General features: G+C 43.2%; 1 protein-coding gene across 2 annotated transcripts in view; it reads right to left on the reverse strand.

Moving 5' to 3' along the window:
- The window catches only part of Vwa8 (von Willebrand factor A domain containing 8), a 320,343-nt gene that overhangs the window by 73,674 nt on the left and 218,764 nt on the right, over positions 1 to 27,905 (reverse strand). For both annotated transcript variants that reach the window (XM_057786174.1, XM_057786175.1), the window contains 7 exons: positions 17,144 to 17,254; positions 15,995 to 16,059; positions 15,480 to 15,605; positions 14,006 to 14,115; positions 13,268 to 13,422; positions 9,400 to 9,595; positions 3,378 to 3,459 (listed from right to left, as the gene is read on the reverse strand). In XM_057786174.1, coding sequence (XP_057642157.1) covers positions 3,378 to 3,459; positions 9,400 to 9,595; positions 13,268 to 13,422; positions 14,006 to 14,115; positions 15,480 to 15,605; positions 15,995 to 16,059; positions 17,144 to 17,254 — 845 coding nt within the window. The remainder of the gene's footprint in view (positions 1 to 3,377; positions 3,460 to 9,399; positions 9,596 to 13,267; positions 13,423 to 14,005; positions 14,116 to 15,479; positions 15,606 to 15,994; positions 16,060 to 17,143; positions 17,255 to 27,905) is intronic.

The following is a 27,905-nucleotide window of genomic DNA, read 5'->3' on the forward strand; positions in this document are numbered from 1 at the left end:
GTGCAAACAGGGAGAGGAGGGACTTCAGTGAGTTGGGGTGGCAGCCTGCCTGCCATTCCAGCTGCAGAGGATACGGCGGCGAGTATGTGGAGGGAGGCAGGGCTTACCAGGAGAGAACTGCATGTTCAACTTCCCAGCACCACAAAATAAAAACCTAGTCAAATTCAAACATATGCTACAAAAACTTGAAGAAAAAAATGCATTCATTTTGGCTCCTGTGCTTTGGGACAAATGCTGTGGGACAATGGTCTTTTATCCTGTCACTTGTATTATTTTTAATAAAATGCTGACTGGCCAGTAGCTAGGCAGGAAGTAGAGGCGAGACGATGGCGACCAGGCAGGAAGTAGAGGTGTGGCAACAAGAATTCTGGGAAGAGGAAAGTTTCAGTCTGCAGTCGTCACCCAGACAGAAAAGAAGCCAGACACAGAGCAAGAAAGATGTGATTACCTCGCCAAAAAAGGTACCAAGCCACATAGCTAACATAGACAAGAATTATGGGCTAATATAAATTATAAGAGTTAATAAGAAGCCTAAGCTACTAGGCCAACCAGTTTATGATTAATATAGACCTCTGTGTGTTTCTTTGGGGCTGAATGACTGCGAGACCAGGCAGGACAGAAATCTCAGTCAACAGCTCTGCAGTTATGCAACTTTATTATGTTTTCTTGTAATTTGAAGTTAGCTATTTTGGTGGTTTAGATGAGAATGGCACCATAGGCTGATATGTTTGATGCTTGGTCCCAGTTAGAGGAACTCTTTGGTAAGGATTAGGAGGTGTGTCCATATTGGAAGAAGTATATCACTGGGGGTGGGGCTTGAAGTTTCAAAGCCCAAGCCAAGCCCAGTCTCACTCTCTCTTTGCCTCCTGCCTGTAGATCAGGATGTGAAGTCTCAGATAATGCTTCAGTGTCATGCCTGTCTGCCATGGCAATCATAGACTGAACCCTGTAAAACTGTAAGCAAGCCCCCAATTAAATGTTTCCTCTCAAAAGTTGCCTAGGTCATGGTGTTTCATCACAGCAATAACACAGTAATTAAGAAAGGCATCATGTGGAACACTCCTGATGTTCAGCAGACATTTAACTAACACACACACACACACACACACATGCATGCGCGCACCAACTACCACCTTAACTTTAGATGATTCATTCCTTTCTAATGTGTATCAAATATAGCACTGGCTAATTTAAAGAATCAGGATGTAAGAACTATAATCTAAATTATGTGTCATATGAAATGCGTTACAAGTATAAAATATGTACTGAGATTTGAAAGACCTAGAAGAAAATGGATTTTTTTTTGAGACAGAGTCTCACTATGTACCCCTGGCTGGCCTGAAACTTGCAGAGATCCTCCTTCCTGAGAGCTGGGATTAAAGACATACACCATCATGTCTAGCCTACATTAATTTTTTTATACTGAAAATATCCCAAAAGTTAATGGTTTAAATAAAATATATCATTAATTTTACTTCCTCTCTCCAGTAATGAAGAGCAAGCCTTGAACACTGTACATTGCTGGGCACACAGTCTACCTCTGAGCACATCCCTAACTCCCTTTTTATGTTCTTTATGCAGCTCTAAGAAATACTACTTGGATGGGTCACAGTGAGCTTCAGTCTACAGGAACAAGTTGTGTGCACTGCTGGTACCTGCTGTGCACCCAGCTGCCTTTCCAGGAGTTCTTTTCCGGGACAGGAAAATAAGCAACTCATACAGATTGTAAAGAGCACAGATCCAAACAGCTTAAGAGAAACACTGGAAAAATGACAAAAGCTTTAGAAATGGTAACAGCAGTTATGCTGATTTTTGACAATGTGACAAAACCTAGACTTATTTGGGAAGAGAAACCTTAACTGAGAAAAATGCTTCCACCAGATAGCCTATAGGTAAATCTGCAGGGCATCTTGTTGATTCATGGAAACTGCTTAAGCTCCTGCTTCCAGGCTTGTGACCCGACTTCCCCCAGTGAGAGTGTGGGCCTGAGAGTTCTGAGACTTGCTTTTGGACTCGGTGTTTATCACAGCAACACAAAACCTAACTAAGACGCCATAGGACGTTCTTTGCTTTGATTTCTCAACTAACTGTATATTTGAAGGAATGTACAACTAGGATGGAATATGACATTTCCTAAATGATTAAACATCTCCCATGAAGACAACATATTAAGGTAGTCTAAGAAGTCATATTAATTAGAGAAGGTAAATTTACCTCTCTGAATAACGATTTCATTTTCCATAGCTTTAAAGTCTGACTAAAGGTCATGAGATATGGAGCCGTTGCTGAGTTTTTCTGCACTGCCACGCCTAGCTGTTTTCTTCTAGGACTTGAAGGGTGAGGAGACATGGCCGGTGCTGCCCTGAGTAGCCCTCTGGTTCTGCTGGGCCTGGCCTTTATCTTAGACAGTTCGTCTCATCTGCCTTGGCCCGCAGGCAGAGCTGTACCCACCGAGCTGTGAAGGGTTTAGTCACATGACCACACCAGAGCAAGGAATAGGATCTTAATCTAGAGCAGAGTAGAAAGACTAACAGTGGTTCTCAACCTGTGGATCACAACCCCAAAGGCTGCAAACCAGATACTTACATTACGGTTCATAACAGGAGCAAAATTACAGTTCTGAAGTAGCAATGAAATCATTTTATAATTGGGGGTCACCACAGCATGAGGAACTGTAGTAAAGTGTTGCACGGTTAGGAAGGTTGAGAACCCTTGGGTTAGAAGAAGGTTCTGGGTTAGTTAGTGGTCAGTAAAAGACAAGAAGACCAAGGGAGGTACAGCCTCAGCAGGAAAACAGGAGACTAGGCATGGCCTCAGGATTGCAGGCAAGCACATCCATGTCCCCACAGCAGAGAGGAGTCTCCATGTCTGCTTAGACCACACATTTCCCTGCTTTAAAGGCTTGGCTGCCACTGCTGGATAATAACCGAAGCAGTGCCTGATAACAGGGTCCACTCTGAATCCCGCAGAACTGACGTGAATACAAATGGACAGGATCAGCCTTAGAAACAACGTGATACTGGTGCTATTTAAATGCCCTGGACATCCTGAGTCATCCATTTCAGGAAACGAGTACAGCTAATAAACAGCAAAATTAAAATTTCTGCAATACTGATGGTGTTGTTCCTGGTACAGAAAGTGAAAATGAGAACAGACCACTCAAAGCGGAACAGGCCAGGGCCCGAGGGACTCATGCCTGCACACTGTATTTAAAAACGCTTGAATGTTTTCCTAAAATGAAAATAAAAATTCATTAACACATGCAGAAGAATGGTGAGACACAAGCCACTGTAAGTGGAGGAGAGAAGCAGGAGCCACGCAGTTATTCAGAGCACACAGGAAGAACTCGCTCATTTTCGTACACAGACCACGGTTACCTGGGGACAGGGATGTATCGGAGTTTCTTTGCTTGAAGATCAGTAACCTCTATGTAGCCAGCTGTCTGTGGGGGGGTAACATCTGCAAATAATAATGACACAAGGCAAGTGTTAAGGGGTGCTGATACCAAAGTGGCCCCGAGAATGCTTGAATGCTGCTAACACAGAATGGAATTCTCAGGAGAAGAGTGGAACTCTGGGAAGTGCTTGGCAAGGAACTAGTCATGTGTAGATAGTTAAAGGTTCAGGATAGCAGCAGCAAAAACAGTATAAAGTCTCTCCAATCCTGACCTTCCAGCAAATTCCAAAACCTGGTAACTCTTCCTCGGCCCAAGTGCTACTACCACCCTCAAAACAGTAGCTGACCACTGCTTCCAGAAATCCCATTTAGTCCGGGTGTTTCTCTGACAGCAACAACCCCGTCTGCCTCCAGTTCAAGTGATATGGAAGCTGAAGCTGAGAGCTAATATAACCAGGGGACTTAAGGCAATTTAGTAGGGAGCAGGCATCCAAAAGGAAGCCTCCTCCGCACCCTAAACTTCTGGTCTACCTACTGTCCCATACAGTTCCTTCCTGACAGCCCCACTGAACAAAGCCTTGGCTGTCAAGATATGCCAAGAAAAAATGAAACCACACTCATTTGTACTAAACCAAACATATACAAAACATACGCTTTTAAAGATTTCTTTCTGTCTTCCATCATTTCGATTACAGTTTGGATTAGTATGAAACGCCTAGGATGTTCATACTGTATCTACTGAGTGTGGTTCACAAAAAACAGTTCATGCCTGCAGTTGAGGATAAAAATAAACAAACAACGAAAACAAAAGCCAACAGCCAACAAAACAAGCTATCTAACAAACTCAGGTTGAAGGACTTTTCTAAAACACTCAGTACACCCTTATGTACTGAGCAGAGGTGTGTGGGCGTTCACCTTGTAGCAGGCATACTAACCAGCATGGCGGGGGCTCACTCTTCACGAGCGCGCACAGAGTGAAGAGCAGTGAAGAGCAAGGTTCCTCCCCTTGTCTCTTTTCCTTTTTGAGCCATTGTGGAGCTCTGGGGACTAAGAAAAAAAATTCCAGAGTGGGAAATGTAGCTCTGGAGCCAGGTGTGAGAGAACGTGTGTGTGTGTGTATGTGTGTGTGTGTGTGTGGAGGGGTAGTGCAGGGGGCAGGGCTCCAGCAAAAGAGACTCATGAGGAAGGGAAAAGCCTGGGCAAGGGAAGGAGGGCCAAGGAAAGGGATAAGATGCAATCTGCCCACCCAGCTGAACTGACTGTCCCCAGGGGACCATACTGCTCATGCTCAGGCTTCTTAAAAGTCACACTCTGTCTGCCTTGCGTTTCTGTGGAATTAGGCCAATCTTTGCTAAAGTTGTGTGCACCATATATCATTTCTGACAATTCCTGCTGCTGAGATCTAGCTGAAGTAAGGAGAGTTTATATTTGGTCTATACATATATATTTATAGAGCAAGTTTTTTTTTTTTTTTTTAATCTAAAAAGGACAAGTTATTGAAGCTGGAGCTGCCTGTCTAACTAACCTAAATATTTTGGTTTGTCACTTACGGACATTTTTAGACGCATACAACGTAAGTCGAGTCACTGCTAATGGTGCTTTCAGATCACCAGGGAACAGCACATCGCTCGTTTAAATCTCTTTTCTACATCATTCTTTCTTTTTGTTCATTATGAAATTAATTCCACAAACAGAGGAGGAGAAAAATGTAGTGATGGCTGTGTCTACTACCCAATAAGGAAGAAGCAATACTGACACGGATAGTAAGGCTTCCGTGTATCGGCAAAGGGCTCCGTGGCCACACGGGTGGGGTGCCAGGGCCATACTACTAAGCACTTAAAACGAATCAAGAGTAAAGCTTACTGATCTAAAAATAAACCAGAAGACAAAAATATTTACAGAAAGAGCCTTATGGTTATCCTCGAGTAGAATTCATGGCTGAATTAAGTTAGCACAACCGTGGCCAAGTCTCTCCAAACTTAGCCTTACCCATCCATTTGAAATGTGTCCGTCCTTAAGAGTTTGGATGCTCAGTACATTTCCAGCATGGTTACAGCCCAGGTGGATTTCACAGATAGGTACAAAGTGTATTTAGGGATTAGTCCACATACCATTAAGGGAAGTCACTACTGCAGTGTTTATCACAGAGTTACCATGGGTAGGGGAGAGTTTATATGCACAAGGCCAAAGTTAGGGGCAGGAATAAAAACTGTCAGGTAATACAACCAAGACAGTCTGCAAAGGCAAATGAGGTTACTTTACACAATCCATTTCTTTTGAAAGTGTAATTTGATACACGCTTGCTGTCACTAGGATTAAGGCTCTTTATCTGTACACAGATTAAAAGTGCTATGTGCTATGTGTAAGAAGTTTCATTGAATGATGTTTTCCTGTAACCTTCTTTATGTGTATGTATGTGTGTGAGCATGTTCATGTGAGCATGCGTGCATAGATGTGTATGTGCGTGTGGAGGTCAGAGGGCAACTTTGGGTGTTACACCTCATGTGCCTGTCCACCTTGTTCTGTGAGAAAGGGTCTCTGATTGGCTACAGTTCATTGGTTTGGTGATGCCGACTGGCTAGTGAGCCTCATGGGTCTTTTTTTCTCTACCTCCCTTGTGCTGGGATGACGAGCATGCCCCACCATGCCTGGCTTTTTATATAGGTTCTGAAGTCCCAAGGTCATCATGCTTGCACAGCAAGAGCTTTCCTAGCTGAACCACCCTCCTGGGCCTCCAGTAGCCTCCTTCATGCTAATGAGTCAGTTAATCCCCCCCTTCCCTACACCAGCAGACTCCACCTGCACATAGGAGACGCAGCAGCTTCAGTAATTCCCCGTTCACTACACCACCAGACTCTGTCTGTGCACAGGAGACAGAGTATTCACAACGCCATCATGTCTAATGGCAGACAAGTGCAGACACTAAATGTGACTTCCAAAGAAATGATGGCTACACCGTGGCTCACGAAGCAGTGATAAAAAGGGGAGCTTCAGACTGGCAATGCCGGCTTCTTCATTTGACCAAAGGAACCCACTGAGGTTCTTCCTCTTGAATCAGGTCCAAATGGGTCCTGAATGGGCCCTGACTCAAGTTTCTGTGTTTTTCTCTTATGCCATCTTGCAAACAAACGAAATATAAGAACAATAAACTCAAAATGGACCATAAATCTAAATAGACAATCCAAAGCTCCAAAGGAAAGAATACATCTGCCCTACATCACAACAGGGGAAAATACAGGAAGTATATGTCTAACACTGGACTTCTTTCCAGGGTATATCAAGAACACATAAAACTCTGGACAAACATGAAAAAAAGAGATGGTCACTGGGTGGTAAAAAACAAAAATTCAAACCATAATGAAGGTTGGCAAGATGGGTCAGTGGGTAAAGATACTTCTTGCCAAGACTGAAAACCTGAATTCCATTTCCAGAACCATGTGGTGGAAGGAAGAATGAACTCCCACAAGCTGTCCTCCAATCGCCACACGCACACCAAGGCAAACGCATGCCTCCCTCCAGGCACCACATGACAATACAACAAATCTTAAGAGCCAAGTATCACAAGGATGAAAAACTGAAAGCACCAGGTCCTGGCAAGGATGTGGAACAACTGGAGCTCTCATTCACTGCCGAGAGAAATGGAAAAGGGCTTGACTAGTTCAGAAAAGACTTAAGCAGCTTTTTCATATATATGCCATTCCTAAGATTCATTCAAGTAAAAAAAACAAACCTGTGCACCAATGTTCACAGAGGCCTTATTCATCACCACGTCAAACTGGAATTTAAGTATCTATGAGTTTGTGAATGGGAGCACACTCACACTACAGTGGTGTAAACATACAACAGGCACTCAAACAGACACAGCGTGCTGGCAATGCATGGGCGAGTTTCTTCTCTGCTTAAGATATGCTAGCAGCCAGGCGGTGGTGGTACACGCCTTTAATTCCAGCACTCGGGAGGCAGAGGCAGGCAGATCTCTGTGAGTTCGGGGCCAGCATGGTCTACAAGAGCTAGGTCCGGGACAGGCACCAAAGCTACAGAGAAACCCTGTCTCGAAAAAACCAAAAAAAAAAAAAAAAAAAAAAAAAAGACATGCTAGCTTCACCTTAGAAGGAACCTCAATTGAGAAAGTGCCTCTATCTGCTGGCCTGTGAGAAATCCTCTGCGGCCTTTTCTTGATTAATGATTATGTGAAGGGCCCCGCCCACTGCAGACAGCGCCACTCCTGGGCAGATGGTCCTCTTGGATCCATGAGCAAGCCACGGGTGAGCAAGCCACGGGTGGGCAAGCCACGGGTGGGCAAGCCACGGGTGAGCAAGCCAGTAAGCAGCACTCCTTCATGGCCTCTGTATCAGGCTCCTGTCTTGGCTTCCCTTCATGATGGCCTATAAGCTGTAAGGTGAAATAAGCCATTTCCTCCCCTAGTTATTTAGGTCATGATGTTTTATCACAACAATAAAAAGTCAACCTACAAAGACACACAACATAAGTGATTCTCAAAGACATTATTAAGAAAACAAAGCCAGGTTCAAAGGACTACATTTGTATGGATGCCCATCTGTTAAGGGCAAATCTATAAATAAGGATAGAAATAGATTAGTGGGGGTTTGGAGGGAGCTGGAGAGGTTGACTACTGACACAGGAGGCTTGTGGGCCAGAAAGACTTTTCTTTACTAATTGTGATGATGGCTAAGCAACTCTGTCTGTATAACACAACACAGTAAAAACAGGGAACTATACTTCTTAAGCAGAACAAATGCAAACATTAGAACCATCACTCTGATAAAGGATAGGAGGGCAACATGAAGAAGTCATTCTGACAGAGCCATGGCAGCACTTGAGGTGTGTCCTAGATGGGATGTGGCCTGCTGCCTACAGAATACAGCAAGCACGACTGAGGTTTATCAGAGGGACAAGATGGACGAGGGAGGGCTTATGCATGGGTGATGAAAGGAGGGGTATCAAGGTGAGCCCCGTGTTCCTGGGAGGGTGGAAGGGCACTGTGCTGTGGTATGGGACACTGTAGGTCCTGGAATGTCTACTAAGTTCCCGTACTGTTCACGTGACCCTCCCCCTTTCCTGTCATGATTCCTTCATTTCATTTCTTCTCACACTTCGTTCAGGAAACTCTTAAATGTCACTGGTCTGGGTCATAAGCTCTTCCTGCATTTGTCACCTTGTGAAAATTCCTGCCTAATGTGTGACGTGATGCTTAGTGGCTTCTGCATCATCCAGCTGCTTTTTCTATCATGCAAAGTATTTTAAGGAAATGTTGATTATTTCCCACCAGTTTCAGTTTGGAAAGAACAAATTCTAAGTATAATGATTTAAACAGAACTTTCAAACTCAGTAACTTATACATTTAGCATTATACCCATAAAGGCCACACTAATACAATGAATATGGGTACAGGAGAACCCACGCACTATCATATCGTTATGCAATTATGATTGTTCTCATAATTAATGGCTAGGATGAATGCAGTATGGTCAGTAAGAAGAGTTCTAGAATTAGTCCTGGGAGACCTTGGCATAAATCTGCACTCCTCAGGCCACTGGTGGGTGATCCCGGCTCAGTTATGCCCCGCCCCCCCCCCACACACCAGAGTTTCCACACAAACAGAGCAAACTAATACTCAGTTGCAGCTGGAAGGTGCACTGCACTTTGCACACAGCCATCAATGTGAGGTGACTTGGAGGACAAGGCAGACAAAGCGGTAGGCATATGGAGTCCCTGCTACATGTGAGCGCTCAGAAGCTGAGTTCTCAGTAAGTCACGGCACACACAGACTGCAGTGTGAACAGACCAGCTTCACCTGCACAGCCCACAAGTAGCAACCGTGTAGAGACATCGCAGGGTCTCAACATGCAGAGGTGTTCTTAGCTGCTCTGTCAGCGCGGTTTATACTGGTAAGAAGAAAATGACAGTGACAGACGACAGACTAGACATCTCCCGGCGGAAGCAAGCTTCCTTTAACTCTTGGCGATCCGAAAGGCTGCTCACCCTTTGGGAAGATGTCTTTCAGAGGGACTTCTCCGGCAGGCAGGATCCTGACCACCTGGTTAGTGTGTGCGAGAGTCACACAGTTCCTGTGCCTTGGGGTAATGTTTGTTCGTTTCCCTCCATAGATTCCTGTGTTGGTGACATTTCGCTTTTCCAAAGATGAAGACCTCTTCCATGAATAAACTTCACTGGGTGACTGAAAAAAATACAAATAAGAAGAGAGGAAAAAGGAGAAATGGTGCTAAAATCACGTCCATCACAGTTGTCACCACGCTTAGATCATTTTTCCCTTTAAGGTAGCGTCAGTGGTAACTTATGATTTATGGGTATAAGGATTAAGATATTCCAAAAAATTAAGATATTCCCTAATAATTTTTAACATGGCATAGGAGATATGTGTTTTATCAATCACTCTGATTGTCTATGCAATTATAAAATGTAAGGTTTTTTTTTTTAGTTTAAAGTGAATGAAATTGAAAAAAGGGGTAGAGCAGTATAGTTATTTTAAAAATAACACAACTTGAGTGAGATGGATCAGTTGCTAATGGCAGTTGTTGCCAATCCTGACGGCCTGAGTTTGATCTCTGGGGCTCTCGGGGTAGAAGGAAAGAACCGATACTTGAAGGTTGCCCTATGATGTCCACATGCCACAAGGGTTACGGTGCTCATGTTCACATGTACACACTCTAAATGTAATTAAAAAGTAAAACCATAGCACTAACATCTATGCTTCCACTATTTGCATACAGTAAAATATGCTGGGACTTTTGAGGCCCTGGAGGGTCCCTCCTGGTCACATGTCTCTGCCTTGCCAAGACTTAGCTCTTCTGGGATTTTGTGGGTATTTTCCCCTTACTGTTTTACTTAGTGTGTTTATCCTTCCCAAGATTATAAGCTATCTTTTTCTTCCATTTTCTCTAAAGGTTTTAAGGTGTTATGTTTGCATTTAAGTCCAGAACTCATGGGGGATTTACTGTCATACACATGTGCGTGTGGCAGGAACTCAGGCTTACTTTTCTTGGATGGACTGCTTACTGCCTGAACACCTCTTACAGCCTGCTGACTTTGCCCCGTTTCTGGATGCGGCACTCTATCCTACTGTGTATTTATATCCTGGGCCAGGATATACTCTCAGCCTTGGTTAACTGCTTTCTATGCAGCCTTGAGAGTGGGCAGGCGAAGCCCTCGCACTTCGCTGTTGTTGGTTCTTGCTCTCTGTAACACTGCAAGGGAGGCACTGCTTCTGTGGGCTCCCTGGTACCTGGTACTCGGCATCCATACGCGCTGTGGTCCCACCTTCCCCAATAGACTTATCTCTGAGGCCAACACCCTTCTTCCTGCTTGGGTCCCAGCAGTCCACACTGGGAGACACCCATCCCTCTTGTCCTTACCTGGGGCTTCCATTCCCAGAGAAGCTGTCCCTTCATGGGGACAATGTAGTCACCAGGCTTGACACCCAGGACATGGTGACCCCCTGTTCACCAGAGATGTCTTTACCCCATTGGATTTGCCTTTCACACTTTATGTTAGCTTACTGTTTGGAGATGTTAAGAACTGGTTGTTTTCTTAGTGTTGAACTTTATGGATCAGTTTTTTATTTTTTTAGGACAGGGTTTCTCTGACTGCCTGGAATTTGGTGAGACCAGGTTGGCCACAAATTGAGAGATCCACCTGCCTCTGTTTCCCAAGTGTTGGGATTAAAGGTTGTTGCCACCACACCCAGCTTGAACTTTATAGGTCTTAAATATTCTGGATATAAATCTTGTGTTAGAGAGGCAGTTTGTAATACTTCCTTTCAGCCTGTAGACTGTCTTGTCATTCTTTTAACAGTGTCTTTTATAGGGCTAAGTTGTATGTTTTGTGGCAGTCTAATTATCAAGTTTTTTCTGCTTGTTCCATGTCTAAGACAGTCCAGTATGTGGCTGTAGTGCCAGTGGGTGTTCTGGTTTTCTGTTCACGCTTGTTTTGAGGCAAAGCCTTGCTAGCACAGGCTAGTCTTGAAATCACAGGTCCTAGCCTCCTGAGTGCTAAGATCAGAGGGGTGGACCACCACACCTGCCTCCCTTACTCTTGGTGAGAAAATGAATGCCTGTAATGTTCACCATTGATTCTGATATTTCTTGTAGATCTTAAGAAAGTAACATAAGTTTATAATAACTCATTGATTTTGATAGCTGCATAAAAAGCTAATAAGGAATGACATCCTTTTGTAGAGCTTTATAAAGAAATACAAAGAAATTCACATACAAGCAGGGAGGCAGAGGAATATACTAAAGAATACAGGCTAGAGGGCTGGCTGGTCACACCTGAGCTCAAGCCCTAGGGAGGGAGAATGGGAGGTGTAATCTCCCCATTTTCTCATGTGAAAAACCCTACCGAATTACAGTAAAAATGAGCTATTAATATGAAAGGGATTAGAGTAGTGCAGACATCACCACATTGGCCTATGAACTGTACTTGCTATGAACGGTGAACCTTTCACTTAACAAATATGAACTGGGCATCTCCTCCACAGTCCTATAAAACATCCAGGAGATGGCTTTAACAAGGTTACTAACCTTACGACCTATGAAGGATTCTATAGGACCAACATAAACAACAGCACACACTCAGCTTTTACCTTCTAGCCCTTCTCATGGCAGTACTGTATTTGAACACTAATACCTTCAACCAGAGTAAAGCGGTGAGATCAGTTTTCAGATAGTTCTACCTTCCCAGAAAAGCACTACCAGTTTTCTACTTAAGCAGTAAGTGTGGCAGAAAGCATCCTGACCTTGCTCGAGCATTCCACCAAGGCTGCTGCAGACACCACACTGCAACAACACACTGCATTTGAGTTACATAATGTAGGAGCAAGTGGTTTTTCCTAGACAATTACTAAAGCATACGGCTAAGAACTAAGCCACATATTATCCACCCAGTTTTGGATTTCAAAGGCCTTATATCCCAAAGTACTCTCCATTTGCTAATTAAGCTAAAAATGTACATCAAGTAGAACCCATATTTTTTATCTTTAACTGATTCTATCAGCTCCCTTCGTGGAGCCACAAAGGGAATTATATAAGTTAAATGTTTAATCACATCTAAAGCTACACCTATTTTGGACTATCACATTGCAACTTTGATGTGGGATTCCCCTCTGTATGCTGTGAAAACCATTGGTGAATAAAGAAACTGCCTTGGCCTGTTGATAGGGCAGAACTTAGGTAGGCAGGGAAAACTAAACTGAATGCTGGGAGAGAGAAGACAGAAATCAGAGAGAAGCCATGTAGCGCTGGAGACAAACACTGGAACTTACCGGGTAAGCCACAGCCTCATGGAGATACACAGATTAATGGAGATGGGTTAATTTAAGATATGAGTTATCCAGAAATATGCTTAAGCTATTGGCCAAGCAATATTGCAAATAATATGGTTTCTGTGTGATTATTTTGGGGCTTAGCAGACAGGAACCAACAAGTGGCCTCCAACAACATAACTTGTCCTGGAATAATCTTTCTATTTCATTCCCTACGTCTCCACCAAGGAAAGATGGGTCCTACTTTTACTTAAAGTCAATTAAAATCACTTTAAAATCATTTTAAATATAAATTCTAGAAGACATGCTACTTTGATCAGTCTCAACTTGCTCCTCTTGTCAGAGTCCAGGAACACACATTAAAACGGTGTGGTAAGAAAGTCACCATTAGTGTGTTATGCGCTGAGCCACATAAACTCCCACAGGCAGAGAAAAACCATTTCTCTTACAGAATTATATTGCACCACACTTTAAATGCGATTCATAAAGTAATGAAACTATAGCGCTGGACCAGACAGGCTGAGATACTCTAGGCTGTGCTGAGAAGGAGGGTCAGAAGTTGGTGTTTACCATGAGATCCGGGAAGCCAACAACTACAGTAGCATAGCTGTTTTCATCCGAGAGAATTCGGTTAGGAGAGGCGATCTTCTGACCCACAGCTGAACTTAGGTTTTCAGACGACAGCTGCTCACTCGAGACTTTATGAGGTATGTAGAATTCTGTTTCTGAAAAATGTCAGATACACCTTAGTCATGACATAATCCTAATGTGCTTCTGGAATTATTATTATTGTTGTTCTTTTTTTTTTTTTTTTTGAAAAGTTTCATCCTCAACAACTCAAACCACAAAGAACAAGGTCTAAGAATTACTTTGAATGACACTTGCCAGCTTTTGTCTGGGAAAACAGTTTTAATCATCAAAGTGTCTTCTCAAAATGATCCCAAGCGTTTTTTTTTTGGAGCCCAAGACCAGCCAGCCATAAATATCTTCTTGAATCAAGAGTTCCCTGCACAAACCAAACCCAGGTTGCAAACTGTAATAAATGGAGCAGAAGTTCTGGTGAGCTCATAGCCCATGGAGAAAAACAAAACAAAACAAAACCGTGCAAACCCAGGCTAGACTTGAACCCATCTGTCCTAACAATTCAGCGGTTAAACAAATTTCATGGAGTTCAAAGTGCAGCTTCCTGATGCAGATGAGACGGTGCAAGGCTCTGATCTACTGCTGGTGTAGTGTCTAAGATGTCACACAGGCCTGAGGCTCCTGTCCTCCCCATACAGTAGCAAGCGCAGGGAATGCAGTATTTACCTTGTGTGACCCCAAATCCTGTGCTGGGCAGCTCTTCTTTCAACATATACAACTGGCAAGCCCCAGTGTCCTCAGAACCAATGTGTGCAGGCTTAGTCAAAAGGTATTTCCTGTAAACAGACAAGAAGCCTGAGTCAATTCAATCTAATTTAATAGCTTTCTTTTTCTAACAATCATTAAAAAATTAAAAAAACCAAGAAAAATTAGAATTTGTTTTTCCTCTTTAAGCCTTTAAAAAGATAGTCTGAGCATAATTTGCACCTAAACATTTCATCATGAATTACCAAAAATAATTTTCGTAATTCGACAATACTGTAAAGAGAAATAGCAAATGATAACATAGCAAATACAAACAAAAAAAAAATTCATGAGCCAGGCAGTGGTAGCTCATGCCTTTAATTCCAGAACTTGGGAAGCAGAGGCAGGCGGATCTCTGTGAGTCTGAGGCCAGTCTGGTCTACAGAGTGAGTTTCAGGACACACAAACAAAGAAACAAAAAACAAAAACAAATGAACAAACAAAAACCTCACATTTCCTATTCAGGAAAGCAGAGCTGTGTGATGAGGCACATCCTTAGTACTATGGAGTACCCTCTTTTTTTTTTTGTTGTTGTTGTTGTTGTTGTTCTTGTGGCATTTTTAAGGCTGGGTATTGGTATCATTATTAGCTCAGGCTGGCCACGAACTCATGATTCACCCGCCTCCATATCCCAAGTGCCAGGATTTCAGGGAGACACTGCCATGCCCAGAAACAGAGCTCCCTCTTGATATGAGTCTTACATCAGGCAGCAGATGGGGTACTACTTCACAGAGTGTTTGTGACTATACTAACCTGAGTTTTTGTTTACTTTTAAGATTTCTAAAATATAGATCTATCGGTAGCCAGATACTGTTTTCTGGAAGCCACGTTGCTTATCAGCAGAAAGAATCTGCACTTAGTTAGAGAAGGTAGCATATAAGGAAGAGACTGGGAATTTACCCAGCCATCTTTATAAGGCAGGCACAGCATAGTATTTCCCACAGGAAGCTTGTGGCTCCCAAGGAAGTAGCAGACATCACCGTAACTATAACCAGCAAACACATGAGGTGAAAGGAAGGACTACCCAAGGGTGGGGGTCCTGTGACTAAAAGGCAGCATCTCTACGATGGTGCTCCTGCCGTCAGGAGAGAGGATGAATGGCAAGTGTGCTTGGCAGGAGACTGAGTTTGGCAAGGACACAGTGACTGTTCAATGTGTGAACAGGAAAACCCCAAACACAAGTGGGTCATATATAAAAGTCACCATTTTTATCATCAATTTCCAGGTCGTACTCTGAGAATAGACACATAACATACTTTCTTTCCTCACTGTCTGTCCTAAATCTCACTCAAAGAAGCTGACAAACACAGAAACCTAAAAGCTAAGGGAGACCGATGGTGAGCAAGGCTGGTCCTCTGCACACTTCACGGGAGAGAACACAACAGAGTTTACCCACTGATTTGTTTTGTTCTCCACAAGAAGCCATTTGTCCTCTGCTACAAGGAAAACTGTCTTGAGGTTGATGGGAAGAGATATGGTGTGAGTTCGTCCTTCCAAGACATCCAGGACAATCAAGGTATCCCTGAAAAAGAAGAAAATTATGTCTAAACATGGCTAAACAATTGTGGTGTAATCATGGTTAGATAATATACAACCTTAAAATGAACATTTGAGACTAAGCAATAATAAATAAACATGTCATTTTAGAAAACTGCTCTACAAAATTCTCAATACGCCAGGGTAGGCATGAGAAGAACAGGAAGTTGGGTCTGCCATGGAGCAGGGGCTGTGTTATGTAATCCCAGCATCTTATACCTGTTTCTCAACGTTCTATGATTTGTAAAGGGTTATTTTCAGAATAAAATATTATTTGGTTCGTCAGTTTCATACTAAACAAGTATAATTACAGCAGGAAACAGGATGAACGAAGTAACAATCCCAGTTTAGAATCTCCTACAGTGAAGCACTTACCCTGTTTGTTTGTAGAATACTAGCCAGTTTTTGTGTGAAAATTCTTTACACATTCTGTAAGTCTCCTAAAGAGAAAAGGAAGCAAACATCCACATCAGTTGACCAACTCTCAGAGAAGGTATTTATCCATGCCAAGGCTTTCAGGGGAGCATAGATTAAGGTAGATCTTAAAATATACCAACTGTTATGCATTAAAGCTCTTTTAGCATTTTAGGGGCTGTGTTCCGCACAACTGAGGCTTGGACTCAGGGCCTTGTGCTTGGCAGGCAAGCAGTCTACCACTAAGCTGTTAATACTCTTCAGAACAATTTTCAACAGTGCCAAATGGGCTGGAGAGATGGCTCAGTAGTTAAAGTATCTGCTCCTGTTGTGGAGGACCTGGGTTCAGTTCCCAGCACCCACATGGTGGCTCACAGCCATCTGGAACTCTGGTTCCTGAGGATCTGACACCCTCTTCTGCCTCTGTACCAAGCACTCACATGGTGCACAGATAGATGTGCAGGCAAAACACCATACACATAAAAATACAGTGCCAAATACTGGTTAAAAATACACGTGCTAATTATTAATTGTGGAATTTGTATTCGAATATAAGCATACAGGATATATCATGTCTCTTAGCTCTTAATTCAATTATAATCTGTAAAAAAGTTTCTCGAGTCTTTTATGAACCACATATGCTTACGTGCAAACACTGGATAAGCTTTATTTTGTATATAAATGGCAGAAAAATTTTCCTTGAGTTAGGCTACATGATTTAAGGACATTAATAAATCGAAACATTTATCTGATAGAGGAAATCAGTTGCTGTACTTAAGATTTTAATATATAAATCCAAAAATATAACTATGTAATTGGAAAATAACTACGTTGACTGCATGACTAAGAATTTGCTATGACTGTTACACTCAAATAGCTCTAATTTTCCTTAACAGCCCAGTCCTGGCAATCTTCACACTAATATGCTGGACACTGAAGGAACCTCCTGTTATTTAATTGTTCACTAGTTATACAGTCTTAACCTCTCAAAATCTAAAATTGCTTAATGACTCTTTTGTGCCTTATATTTTTGTTGTTGTTTCCAAAACTATCTTTGTGGTTGGGAAATCCCCAGCAAGCAATCTGCCAGGCGGGTCTGGTATGACTTACACCGCCTTCCCTGCTCCACCAGGAAGACTTCTTAGATATAGACTCTTCTACAGGAAGGATAAGATGACGAACGGCACGGCCAGCGGTGTCTAGCAAGAGGATGACGTTACTCTGGAAATAAAGAAAGCAGGATGAGATTCAAAACATCCCCCTCAGTGACCAGGTGACCTGAGAGTGAGGGTCACTGTGGCCAACCAAATGGAAGACAATGATATCGAGATGTAAGATATCACAAGGACACTACACTCAGTGATCTTAATGCAGAATATCGAGTTTTGGTTAATTTACTGACAATTTCCTAATTAGGTAAATAAGTAACCTCTTTGAAAGTTGTCTTAAAATCAAAGGTAGCTGCTCTGGTTTTATTTGTTCTATAGACACAAGGAAACTGAGATTACACTCGGGGTTGGAGAGACGGCTCAGCATTTAAGAACACTGGCTGCTCTTACACAGTATCCAGGTTTGATTTCTAGCACATACTTCGGGATGCACAAATGCCTGTAAAGACTATTTCACAGTACTCCAGTTAAAGAGGATCCGATGCCCACATCTGGCCTCTGTAAATACCAGGCACACACATGCAGTGCACATACCTACACGCAGAACTCACACACACATAAACAAATCTTTGAGATGAAAAAAGGATAGCACTTAAGAGTGCACTTTTACATGACCCTCAGTAAATCTTGTTGATTCTTTTCATAGATCCATGTTCAAGTAAGAAAATATGTACACTATAGAAAAATGGGTTAGCAAAGTATATGACTCTGTAAAAACTTAGCTAGTAGCAGATGTTAGTCATCTTGAAATTCACTGAAGCTGAAGTAAGGCTGCATAGAAAGACAGGGAAAATGATTGGAGGTACAGCAAGAAAATGGAGGCCCTCACTCCATGAAGCTTCTCGCTAGATGATAATCAAGAATTCCAAGTATACCACGGCACATACATGTGCGTGCATGCACATACACCCCCACAGTCATGCGCGTGTGCGTGCACACAGTGTCAAAACAAAACCCAAACACTGATAACAACAACATAACCACACCTCCCCTCCAGATCTGTTTAATACTGGCTTGCCTTGAAATGCATGTCTGTGGCGATGCCAAGGATGTGGCGTTATCTGAGTGGAGATCTCCAACGAGAACTCACAGTTGTAGGGAGGGGCAGTGACAGTGTAGAGCGATGTCTCTGCCCCTGCCACCCACGGAACTTTCATTACTGTTGCTACAATAACACACAAACAAGACTTTTGTGGTGTCATTTAGAGCCACGCAGCTGGGGACCTAGCCGTCGGGGAGAGCTCGGCAAGCAGAGGCTCAAGGAGACTTTTCTTCTTTTCACTCAGACGATTCAGATGCTGACTTCTGGGCTCTTCTCCCTCTGTGTGGCAAACACTTGGTGTCCTCCCCTCCCCCATCCAGTCCCCAAGGGAACTATTTGGAGTGAGGAACTTTCAGACCCTGGAGGCTCCTGTGGTGGGAACCAATAAGCGTACATGTCTTTGTAACATTCAGTTTTACCTGTGATGGCTCCAGCAGTCAGTTCTGAAGGAGAAAGGGAACCCATCTCATCCCAAACACACACAATCCTTACCTCTAAGTAGACCTGGATACCAACTCCAGTGCCCCTCTCTACCCTGGGACTGTGTTAAGAAAGGGAATAAACCCTAAGTATAGGACTTGTAACTGGAACACATGAAATAAGGATTTAAAATTGAGAAAAATAGAGAAAAACTATTTTCAAGGACTGCAAGGGGGCTGGAGAGATGGCTCAGGGGTTAAGAGCACTGGCTGCTCTTCCAGAGGTCCTGAGTTCAATTCCCAGCAACCACATGGTGGCTCACAACTATCTGTAATGAGATCTGGTGCCCTCTTCTGGTCTGTAGGCATGCATGCAGGCAGAACACTGTAAACATAATAAATAAATAAATCTTAAAAAAAAAAAAGGACTGCAAGGAAGCTGGCTTTTCTAGTTAATCTGTAAAAGTGGCCACGGAGTGAAAAGGGCATCTGCAAACTCAGCCTCATTGTTGCGCAACAGCGGTTTTCCTTCTTTTAATTTGGGTCTAGCTATCTTGGTCACTGCAAGTTCTTAGGTGAAAAAGACGCAAACCATCCAATGACCACAGACTCTAGAAGATGCAGAAAATAAAATATGGTATGTTTGCTCCATTATGCCATAATATCAACTAGATAGTTCATATTTAAAGCAAGGGAGAATACAATCAAAATTTAATCATGGCTTCTGTCTTGTATTATGCAATCTGGTCAGATAAATAAAAAGAAATACAGAAATGTATTTTACAAGATAATTAAACCACAAGCATTAAAGCCATATTCATTTCCACCATAGTTCACTTCACACAACAAATGCTGGTAAAACTCTAACTTTTCCACAATCAGTAGCTGTGAGTGAAGCCCCCTGAGAGGCAGCTGTGGCTGAGAACAAAACTCCTGGAAGAAACATCTGTGTCTGCAGAGACTGATGGCTGCCTGGAACCTCACAGGCTCAGAGGCCGACTACTTTATCATGGGCTAGTGTTAGCCTTCTGGAACAGCCAGTCCTTGCCCAACTCCGTGCCCGGACTAGTGTCTTATGATAATAAAAACCGCCTAGAGGCTGTTAGCCTAGCAAGCGCACCAGCATCCACCAATCCAAGAACTAAGAGCGTCCTCAGGGAGCATCCTGACCTATAGAAGAGCTCCCCCATCTTGTACCTGCTTCTCTGATGTCTCCAATAATGTGTTTGGAACTTGCCTTGATTTATGACTTTCTCTGTTCTGTAAAACTATAAAAGCTTCATGAAACTGTTTCCACACTGACCGTGGAATCTGAGGGAACCTAAACCTATGTTCCCAGGACATAGTCACAGCCATATGATGGCTCCAGAATAAAGAATGTTCTAGTCCCTTTAAGACAAAAGCTGAGGGTTTTATATTGACACCCCCTAAAATTGTATCATTCTGTATAACATAATAATTCTCCACTAAGAACTTAGATTAGCTGGGCAGTGGTGGCGCACGCCTTTAATCCCAGCCCTCAGGAGTTAGAGACAGGCGGATCTCTCTGAGTTTGAGGCCAGCCTGGTCTACAGAGTGAGTTCCAGGACAGCCTCCAAAGCTAGAGAAACCCTGTCTTGAAAAAAGAACTTACATTAGATGTAATTTGATTTAAAATAACTAGTCCAAGAAGTCTTTTTTAGCTGAGCAATGGTGATACACAGGTGAATCTCAGAATTCGAGGCCAGCCTGGTCTATAGAGCAAGTTCTAAGACATAGGACAGTCACAGAAAAAAAAAAAAAGTCTTGCTTTACTGTTATTTGAATGCTTTGAAAACGGTGGTGAGACCAAGACTTTCCTTCTGAAAATGTAAACTCAAGGGCTGAGGACATAGGTCAGCGAGAAAAGTGAAGGACAGAGCTCGGGTCCCCAGCATCCATGTAAAGGCCAGAAAAGCCAGACATGGTGGCTGCCTATAATTCCAGTAACTGGGACGTAGAACTGGGGTTCCTCAGGCCAGATAGACCAGCTGATCCTGTGAGCCCTGGGTTCAAGCGCGAGACCCCGCCTCTATAGGCGAAGTAGAATGGGATCAAAGATGTGGACATCAACCTGCGGCCTTGACACGTGCATACCCAAGAGTGATTAAAAAGAAAGCATAAATAAGTTAAAAACGTACAAGGTCTCTGCTCTAGGTTAAATTCTTTTTGAGTATCTTTGAATAGATAAAATGTTTCTTGCATGATAAATACATACAACTCTGTCATAAATTTGCATGCAGCTATTGAGCAATCTGAGATGAAGGAAAGTCCTAAAATAAAGTTTCTCCCCTTGAAATGAAGAAGCAGATGATTAAACAGAGAATTCAGTGTAGTTCCCATTTATCTTCCTTAACTGGGCATACGTGACCTGAGCACCGTGCCTGCTAAGCGACCACACATACATACACACACACACACACACACACACACACACACACACACACACACACACACACAGCCTGAGTGCTATGCCCCATGGGCTGAGAACGAGCTCTACCAACACTTGGCAGCATGAAGGAGTTCTGTGGCTCCATCCTTTTAGATGTTAATGGGTTCCTTCTGCAAATGACTAATGATATATTCTGCCTGTGCTTAAAAATGGAATCTCACGTCACACACGAGTACAAGAAACTGCGGCCCTGGCTCGCTTGCGGTGGGGGCAGCGCAGAGAAGTGACTGAGCCACTTTATGATGCTTGTGTCTGCCTGGGAGAAGAGCACCCTCTGGATGACCTCCACGCCCCAAGTCTCAAACACTAAACGCCGCTGTGCAGATGTCATAAATAAGCCCATGGGAACAGGGGGAGGGGAGGCCTTTATTTTTAGTTTTCCTGTCCTCACTTAAGATTTTATTTTAGTAAGGAATTTTTGAACAACTTTTCCAACTAACCAGGAGGCAGCATCTACAGAAGAACTTTATTTTAAAATGATAAGGGACAAAGGTCTGATCTCCAAAATATATAAAGAACTCAAGAAACTAGACTTTAAAATGCTAATTAACCTAATTAAAAAATGGGGCACTGAACTGAACAGAGAATTCTCAACAGAAGAAATTCAAATGGCCAAAAGACACTTAAGGTCATGCTCAACCTCCTTAGCGATAAGGGAAATACAAATTAAAACAACTTTGAGATACCATCTTACACCTGTCAGAATGGCTAAAATCAAATTAGCCTTTGCTGAAGAGGTTGTGGAGAAAGGTACACTCATCCATTGCTGGTGGGAATGCAAACTTGTGCGACCACTTTGGAAATCAGTGTGGCGATTTCTCAGGAAATTTGGGATCAACCTACCCTAAGATCCAGTAATACCACTCTTGGGAATATATCCAAGAGATGCCCTATCATATGACAAAAGTATCTGTTCAACTATGTTCATAGCAGCATTGTTTGTAATAGCCAGAACCTGGAAACAACCTAGATGCCCTTCAATGGAAGAATGGATGAAGAAAGTGTGGAATATATACATATTAGAGTACTACTCAGCGGTAAAAAACAATGACTTCTCAAATTTTGCATGCAAATGGATGGAAATAGAAAACACTATCCTGAGTGAGGTATCCCAGACCCAAAAAGAGGAACATGGGGCCAGGCGGTGGTGGGGCCGGGCGGTGGTGGCACACGCCTTTAATCCCAGCACTTGGGAGGCAGAGACAGGTGGATCTCTGTGAGTTCGAGACCAGCCTGGTCTACAAGAGCTAGTTCCAGGACAGGCTCCAAAACCACAGAGAAACCCTGTCTCAAAAAACCAAAAAAAAAAAAAAAAGAGGAACATGGGATGTACTCACTCATAATTGGTTTCTAGCCATAAATAAAGGACATTGAGCCTATAATTTGTGATCCTAGAGAAGCTAAATAAGAAAATGAACCCAAAGAAAAACGTATAGTCATCCGCCTGGATAGGGGAAGTAGACAAGATTGCCGGGCAAAAACTGGGAACTTGCGGGTGAGGTGGCATGGGGCTAAGGGGAAATGGGGTGAGAAACGTGAGAAGGGGAGGATGGGAGGAGCTTGGGGGAATGTGATGGTTGGGATATAGGAAGGGTGGATACGGGAGCAGTGAAGTTTATATCCTAACTAAGGGAGCCATCTTAAGGTTGGCAAGAGACTTGACTCTAGAGGGGCTCGCAGGTGTCCAGGGAGATGACCCCAGCTGAACCTTGGGCAACTGAGGAGAGGGAACCTGAAATGACTCTATCCTATACTGATGAATATCTTGCATATCACCTTAGAACCTTCATCTGGCGATGATAGAGACAGAGACCCAATTTGGAGCAACGGTCTGAGCTCTTAAGGTCCAAATGAGGAGCAGAAGGAGGGAGAACATGAGCAAGGAAGTCAGGACCACGAGGGGTGCACCCACCCATTATGACAGTGGAACTGATCTATTGGGAGCCCACCAAGGCCAGCTGGACTGACACTGAATAAACATGGGTTGAAACTGGACTCTCTGAACATGGCGGACAATGAAGGCTGATGAGAAGCCAAGGACAATGGCACTAGGTTTCGATCCTAATACATGAACTGGCTTTGTGGGAGCTTAGCCTGTTTGAATGCTCACCTTCCTGGACCTAGATAGAAGTGGGAGGACCTTGGTCTTCCCGCAGGGCAGGGAATTTGGATTGCTCTTCAGTATCGAGGGGGAGGGGGAATGGAGTGGGGGGAGGAGAAGAGAAGTGGGGATAGGGGGAGGGGATTGGGGGAGGGGGCAATATGTGGGAGGAGGGGGAAAGAAGTGGGAAACGGGGAGCAGGTGGAAGTTTTAATTAAAAAAGAATAAAAAAAATATCCAAAAAAAATGATAAGGGACAGATTTGTGGCTGCACTCTCTCCAGTTCTACCAGAACCAGGATGAAGGAATGGGGGGCGGCCCATGGGGTTACTGCACTTGTTAAATTTCAGAGTTTTGTAGTGCTGGTAGTGCCCCCCAGGTCTAACACCCTGACTGCACCAACTTATAAAACAGTCAGTGGGAATAACCCCTGTGAGGAGCGGGAGGGATGGGCACTCGGATACCGCGAGGTCCGCTCAGGATGCAAAAGTCAGACAGGATCCCAGAAGGCTCAGAGGCCCAGGCTGTGGAAGGCAATCAAAGCTCTAAAGTGAAAACTGTGCTTCCTTGATGGAAGCCACTGCCATTGAACAGAAAATTAGTTTACAATGTTGCCAAACAATTGGGCCTTTTGAGAAATAAATCATGAGCTGAGCATCTAAAAACTCTAATAGTTTTACAGAATTTGTACGTGTAAATTTATGTTAATGTGACAAGCCGAGAATCTGCTGGAGCTGTTAGAATAAATACTTCAAATTTTTGAGTCTCACCCAAATTTGATTAGCTTATTAAATTCAAATTCACCCTGACAGGTGCTTCCTATAGAGGATTCTTCTGGTTGCAAAAACACATCAATGGCATTGATATTTTATAGGAAATCTATAAAGCAAGAGCCTCATTCCAATTATCTGGAGAGAAACTTGCATAAGCAACATCTGGTTTGGGATGAATTCTGCTTCCAGTAGACAGCCGTGGAAACAAATCATGAAAACGGAATTGGACAGAAACAACAGAATGGTTTGGGTAAGATCTGAAGTGCCGATTTCTCCAGTAAACCATGGACATGTTATTTAATGTTCCTTTCGAGTAGATACATGATAAAAAATTGTTTCTAAATGTGTGCACAGTGTATGTGTATAGTGTTCCTGTGAATATGTGCACATGTGTGTAAAGGTAGATGTGTGTGAGAGAAAAGGGGAGGGAGGAGAGGGAGAGGGAGGAGAGGGAAGAGAGAGGGGAGGGGAGAGGAGAGGGGAGGGAAGGGGAGGGGAAGGGGGAGAGCACCAACCAAAGATTGACATTGGCTGTCTTCTATCGTTCTCCACCTTACTCTCTGGGGTAGCGTCTCCCACTGGACATGGAGCATATCAACCTGAGTCAGTACACTGCCACCTGTGCCCTCCTCAGTGCTGGGATTACAGGCATGCACAGTTGCACGAAGCTTTTATGTGGGTTTTGAAGATCTGAACTCATGTCTTCATGATTTTTTTTTCTTTTTGAGACAGGATTTCACTTTGTAGACCTGGCTGTCATGGAACTCTTGGTGTGGACCACCAGACTGGCCTTCAACTTGCCTCTGCCTCTGGAATGCTGGAAGGCATGTACCACTACAGCTGGCCGGGTCTTCATGCTTATTTCAACAAATACTTCACTGACTGAGCCACCTTCGCAGTCCTGAAAGTATTGTTTCTTTAGAGCACACTGTTCTTTAAGCACAGTTAATGGCACTGCATTTGTTGAATATTTTCCTGCTATGAATTCTTTTTAATATTAACTTAGTGTGTGTATATTGGGTATGTACACACTCATGTATGGTGTACCACAGTGCATGTGTGTACGTTGGGTATGCATATATAATGGCAGCCTTTAGGGTTCAGCCCCAAGCTGCAACAGCAGGCAAAAAGGACTTTTTTCTTTTGATTATCTGAGGGAGAATGTGCAAATTCTCTCACATGTGCTTTTCTAAGCCAGTCTCCTTATTGTTCTTCTTCAGTTCTAATTCTCTGTCTTCATTCTAATTACTCCTGGCTTCTTCTCTTGCCTCAAATATCTTTCTCAGGAATCCTGAAGCGATAAAGAAATTACAAGATTTGACTCTCATTGGCCAAAAACACATTTCTAGGGTAAGTGACAGTTGAGCCATTGCCATGACAACACAAAGTTCCAAGGTTACAGGAGTAAGATCGTGACCAGACTGTGGGGGGGCACAGTGCCCCATGACAGACTTTGAGACACAGGTCTATGAGCAGGCAGGCAAGTGAAGAACTGGCATGCTTTACTTAGGGTGCTTTGTGTTGCAGCCCTGGCTGAACACCTGCGACTCTGACCTTATGCACAGCTGTAAAGTTTTAAACTTATGATCTAAAACTCCTTTAGTCCAGTTTGAACTTGTTTTGAGGTGAAAGTGAGCTAAATTGTGTGCAGTTAGTCTGAGCAAAAGAACAAAGCAGGATTTTAAGTGTCTACAGTCCTTGTAGGAATTTAGTAATGAAGCATATATTCTATATATCAAAATTATATAGATGAATGAAAAGTCATCTTCCTGACCACCCGTAGATATATGCACCTATAAGATTGAGATGCAATCATGAGAATGCATATACACATCACATGAGATTACACACTACAATGCAGGTACTGGAGATTGCATATACACATCACATGAGATTACACACTACAATGCAGGTATTGGGGAGACATCAAACTGCGCTAGCAAATATGAGCGACAGTTTCAAGAGTTGATGTCCTGCAGGCCTTGGCTGGACAGGAATGACCTCCACTCTGCTGGGCTGCCATCTCAAGTATCAATTGCCACATGCTGTATATTTTGACCACCTCCAACACATACACTCACATATGGTGTGCCACCACACACAAGTGGATGGAGGTCAGAAAGAGGACAACCGCAACAACTGTTTCTGTTTCTACTCTGTGGGCCCTGAGGATCAAATCCAGGTCACTAAGCTTTGCAGCAAGTGTCTTCATCCATGAACCATCTTGCTAGCCATGTTATCAGCTGTTCGGAAATTTCAGCCTACAATATTCTGCTCTAAACATTAGCAGTGAGGGCCAGAGCACAGGGCTTGTCTGGCATGCTGAAGGCACTGGCTGTAAGAAAACATGCTATCAGTAGTGAACAAGTGGGGGACATTTAATTCTGCTAGGGTTGATCCAGTTTGGTTGGGTTTTGGTCCTATTTATATAGTTACTAGAAAGAACAAACTCTCTTAAGTCTGGTTTTCCTCAATGCAAATAGGGAAAACAGTAACTCACTGGGCAGCTTGAAGAACAGTGGAAGACAGTAGATGCTGTGCTCCTCTTCTGGACAGAATGAGCACTTGCCTTGCGGGACACCTCACTGCCTTCTAGTCCCCCACTTTACCAGGTGAAGTACGGCTAATAAAAACTCAGAGTCAGATACTGGGGTTCAACCTAAAGATCCAAAAAGCAAAGCAGCCTGCCACTGGTTCTACCCAGATACAGAGGAAGCAAGATGAAAATGCTGCACTGAGAAAAGGTACCAAGCCATGTGCCTAAACACAGATAAGAATTATGGGCTAATTTAAGTTGTAAGAGCCAGTCAGTAATAAGCCTGAGCTAAGAGGTCAAACAGTTTATAATTAATAAAAGCCCTGTGTCTTTCTTTGAGAGTGAACGGATGCGCGACCAGGCGGGACAGAAAGTTCTGTCTACAACCAGCTACTCCATCTCAGTTCCTACTGTTGATGCTTTCTCATCTCTGTAATATCTTAGTATTTCAGTCTCCCACAGCTCAGTGCTTAGACTTTTCTCCACAAGCATCCACTTCCTTGGTGGCCTCTTTCAGTCTCCTGACTTTAAATAACAAGCATAAGCCCATGACTCTCAAGTTTTGATCTCTGGTACTCACTGTTCCATGGAACTCTACTCTCATCTTCTACTTGATGGCTTAACACATTTAAGTTTAGTGCACTGTTTTCCGCAGTCCCTGTCTAAGCTGATTCCTTCCTCATCTTGGTTGATGGGAACTCCATTTAAATTGCTCACTCCATAACTTTTTTTTTTTTTTTTTACAATGCCTCTAACTCCCTCTTACCCCATGTCTGCTCTGTTAGGAAATCCTGTAGGATTTACTCTCAAATTGCACTGAGACCTACAATCACTTATGACTTCATCCTCTGCCAAGGCACCATATCTTTTGGATAGCTCACTGAAAGAAACTCTTGACCGGCTCCTTCATTCAGCCGTATCACTCACAGATCACACAGAGCAACCAATGAAATCCCTTTATAATATGACAGACCATGCTTCCCGGACATCCCTTCCAATGCCTCCCCCTTTCTCTCAAGGCCCAGAATCTTCCCCTGCCTACAAGGCTCTGAGCAACCTGCTTCCTACCACTTCCTCTCCCTCACCTTCTCTCCTACTTACTGAGTAACCTTTCCTCTCCTCTTCTCACTCTAAAAAGGAAGAGGGAATATTCTAGCCCCTGGGGTTTAGAACTCATCCCCACTGACTACACTTCTCTTCCATGTTCCCATTCTCTGGTCTACCTCCATCAGGCTGCTCTGGCTATCCTGTCTGTCTGATCTTAAATTGAATTCTCTTTCTCTTGATTCTTACTCTCTCAGGCAAGATATAGTTTAATTAGTAATTTATTTTTCTTATTTCTCCTGGACCATATAATAAACA

This window comes from Chionomys nivalis, chromosome 12 (assembly GCF_950005125.1).
Source record: "Chionomys nivalis chromosome 12, mChiNiv1.1, whole genome shotgun sequence".
In the NCBI taxonomy this organism is placed as follows: domain Eukaryota; kingdom Metazoa; phylum Chordata; class Mammalia; order Rodentia; family Cricetidae; genus Chionomys; species Chionomys nivalis.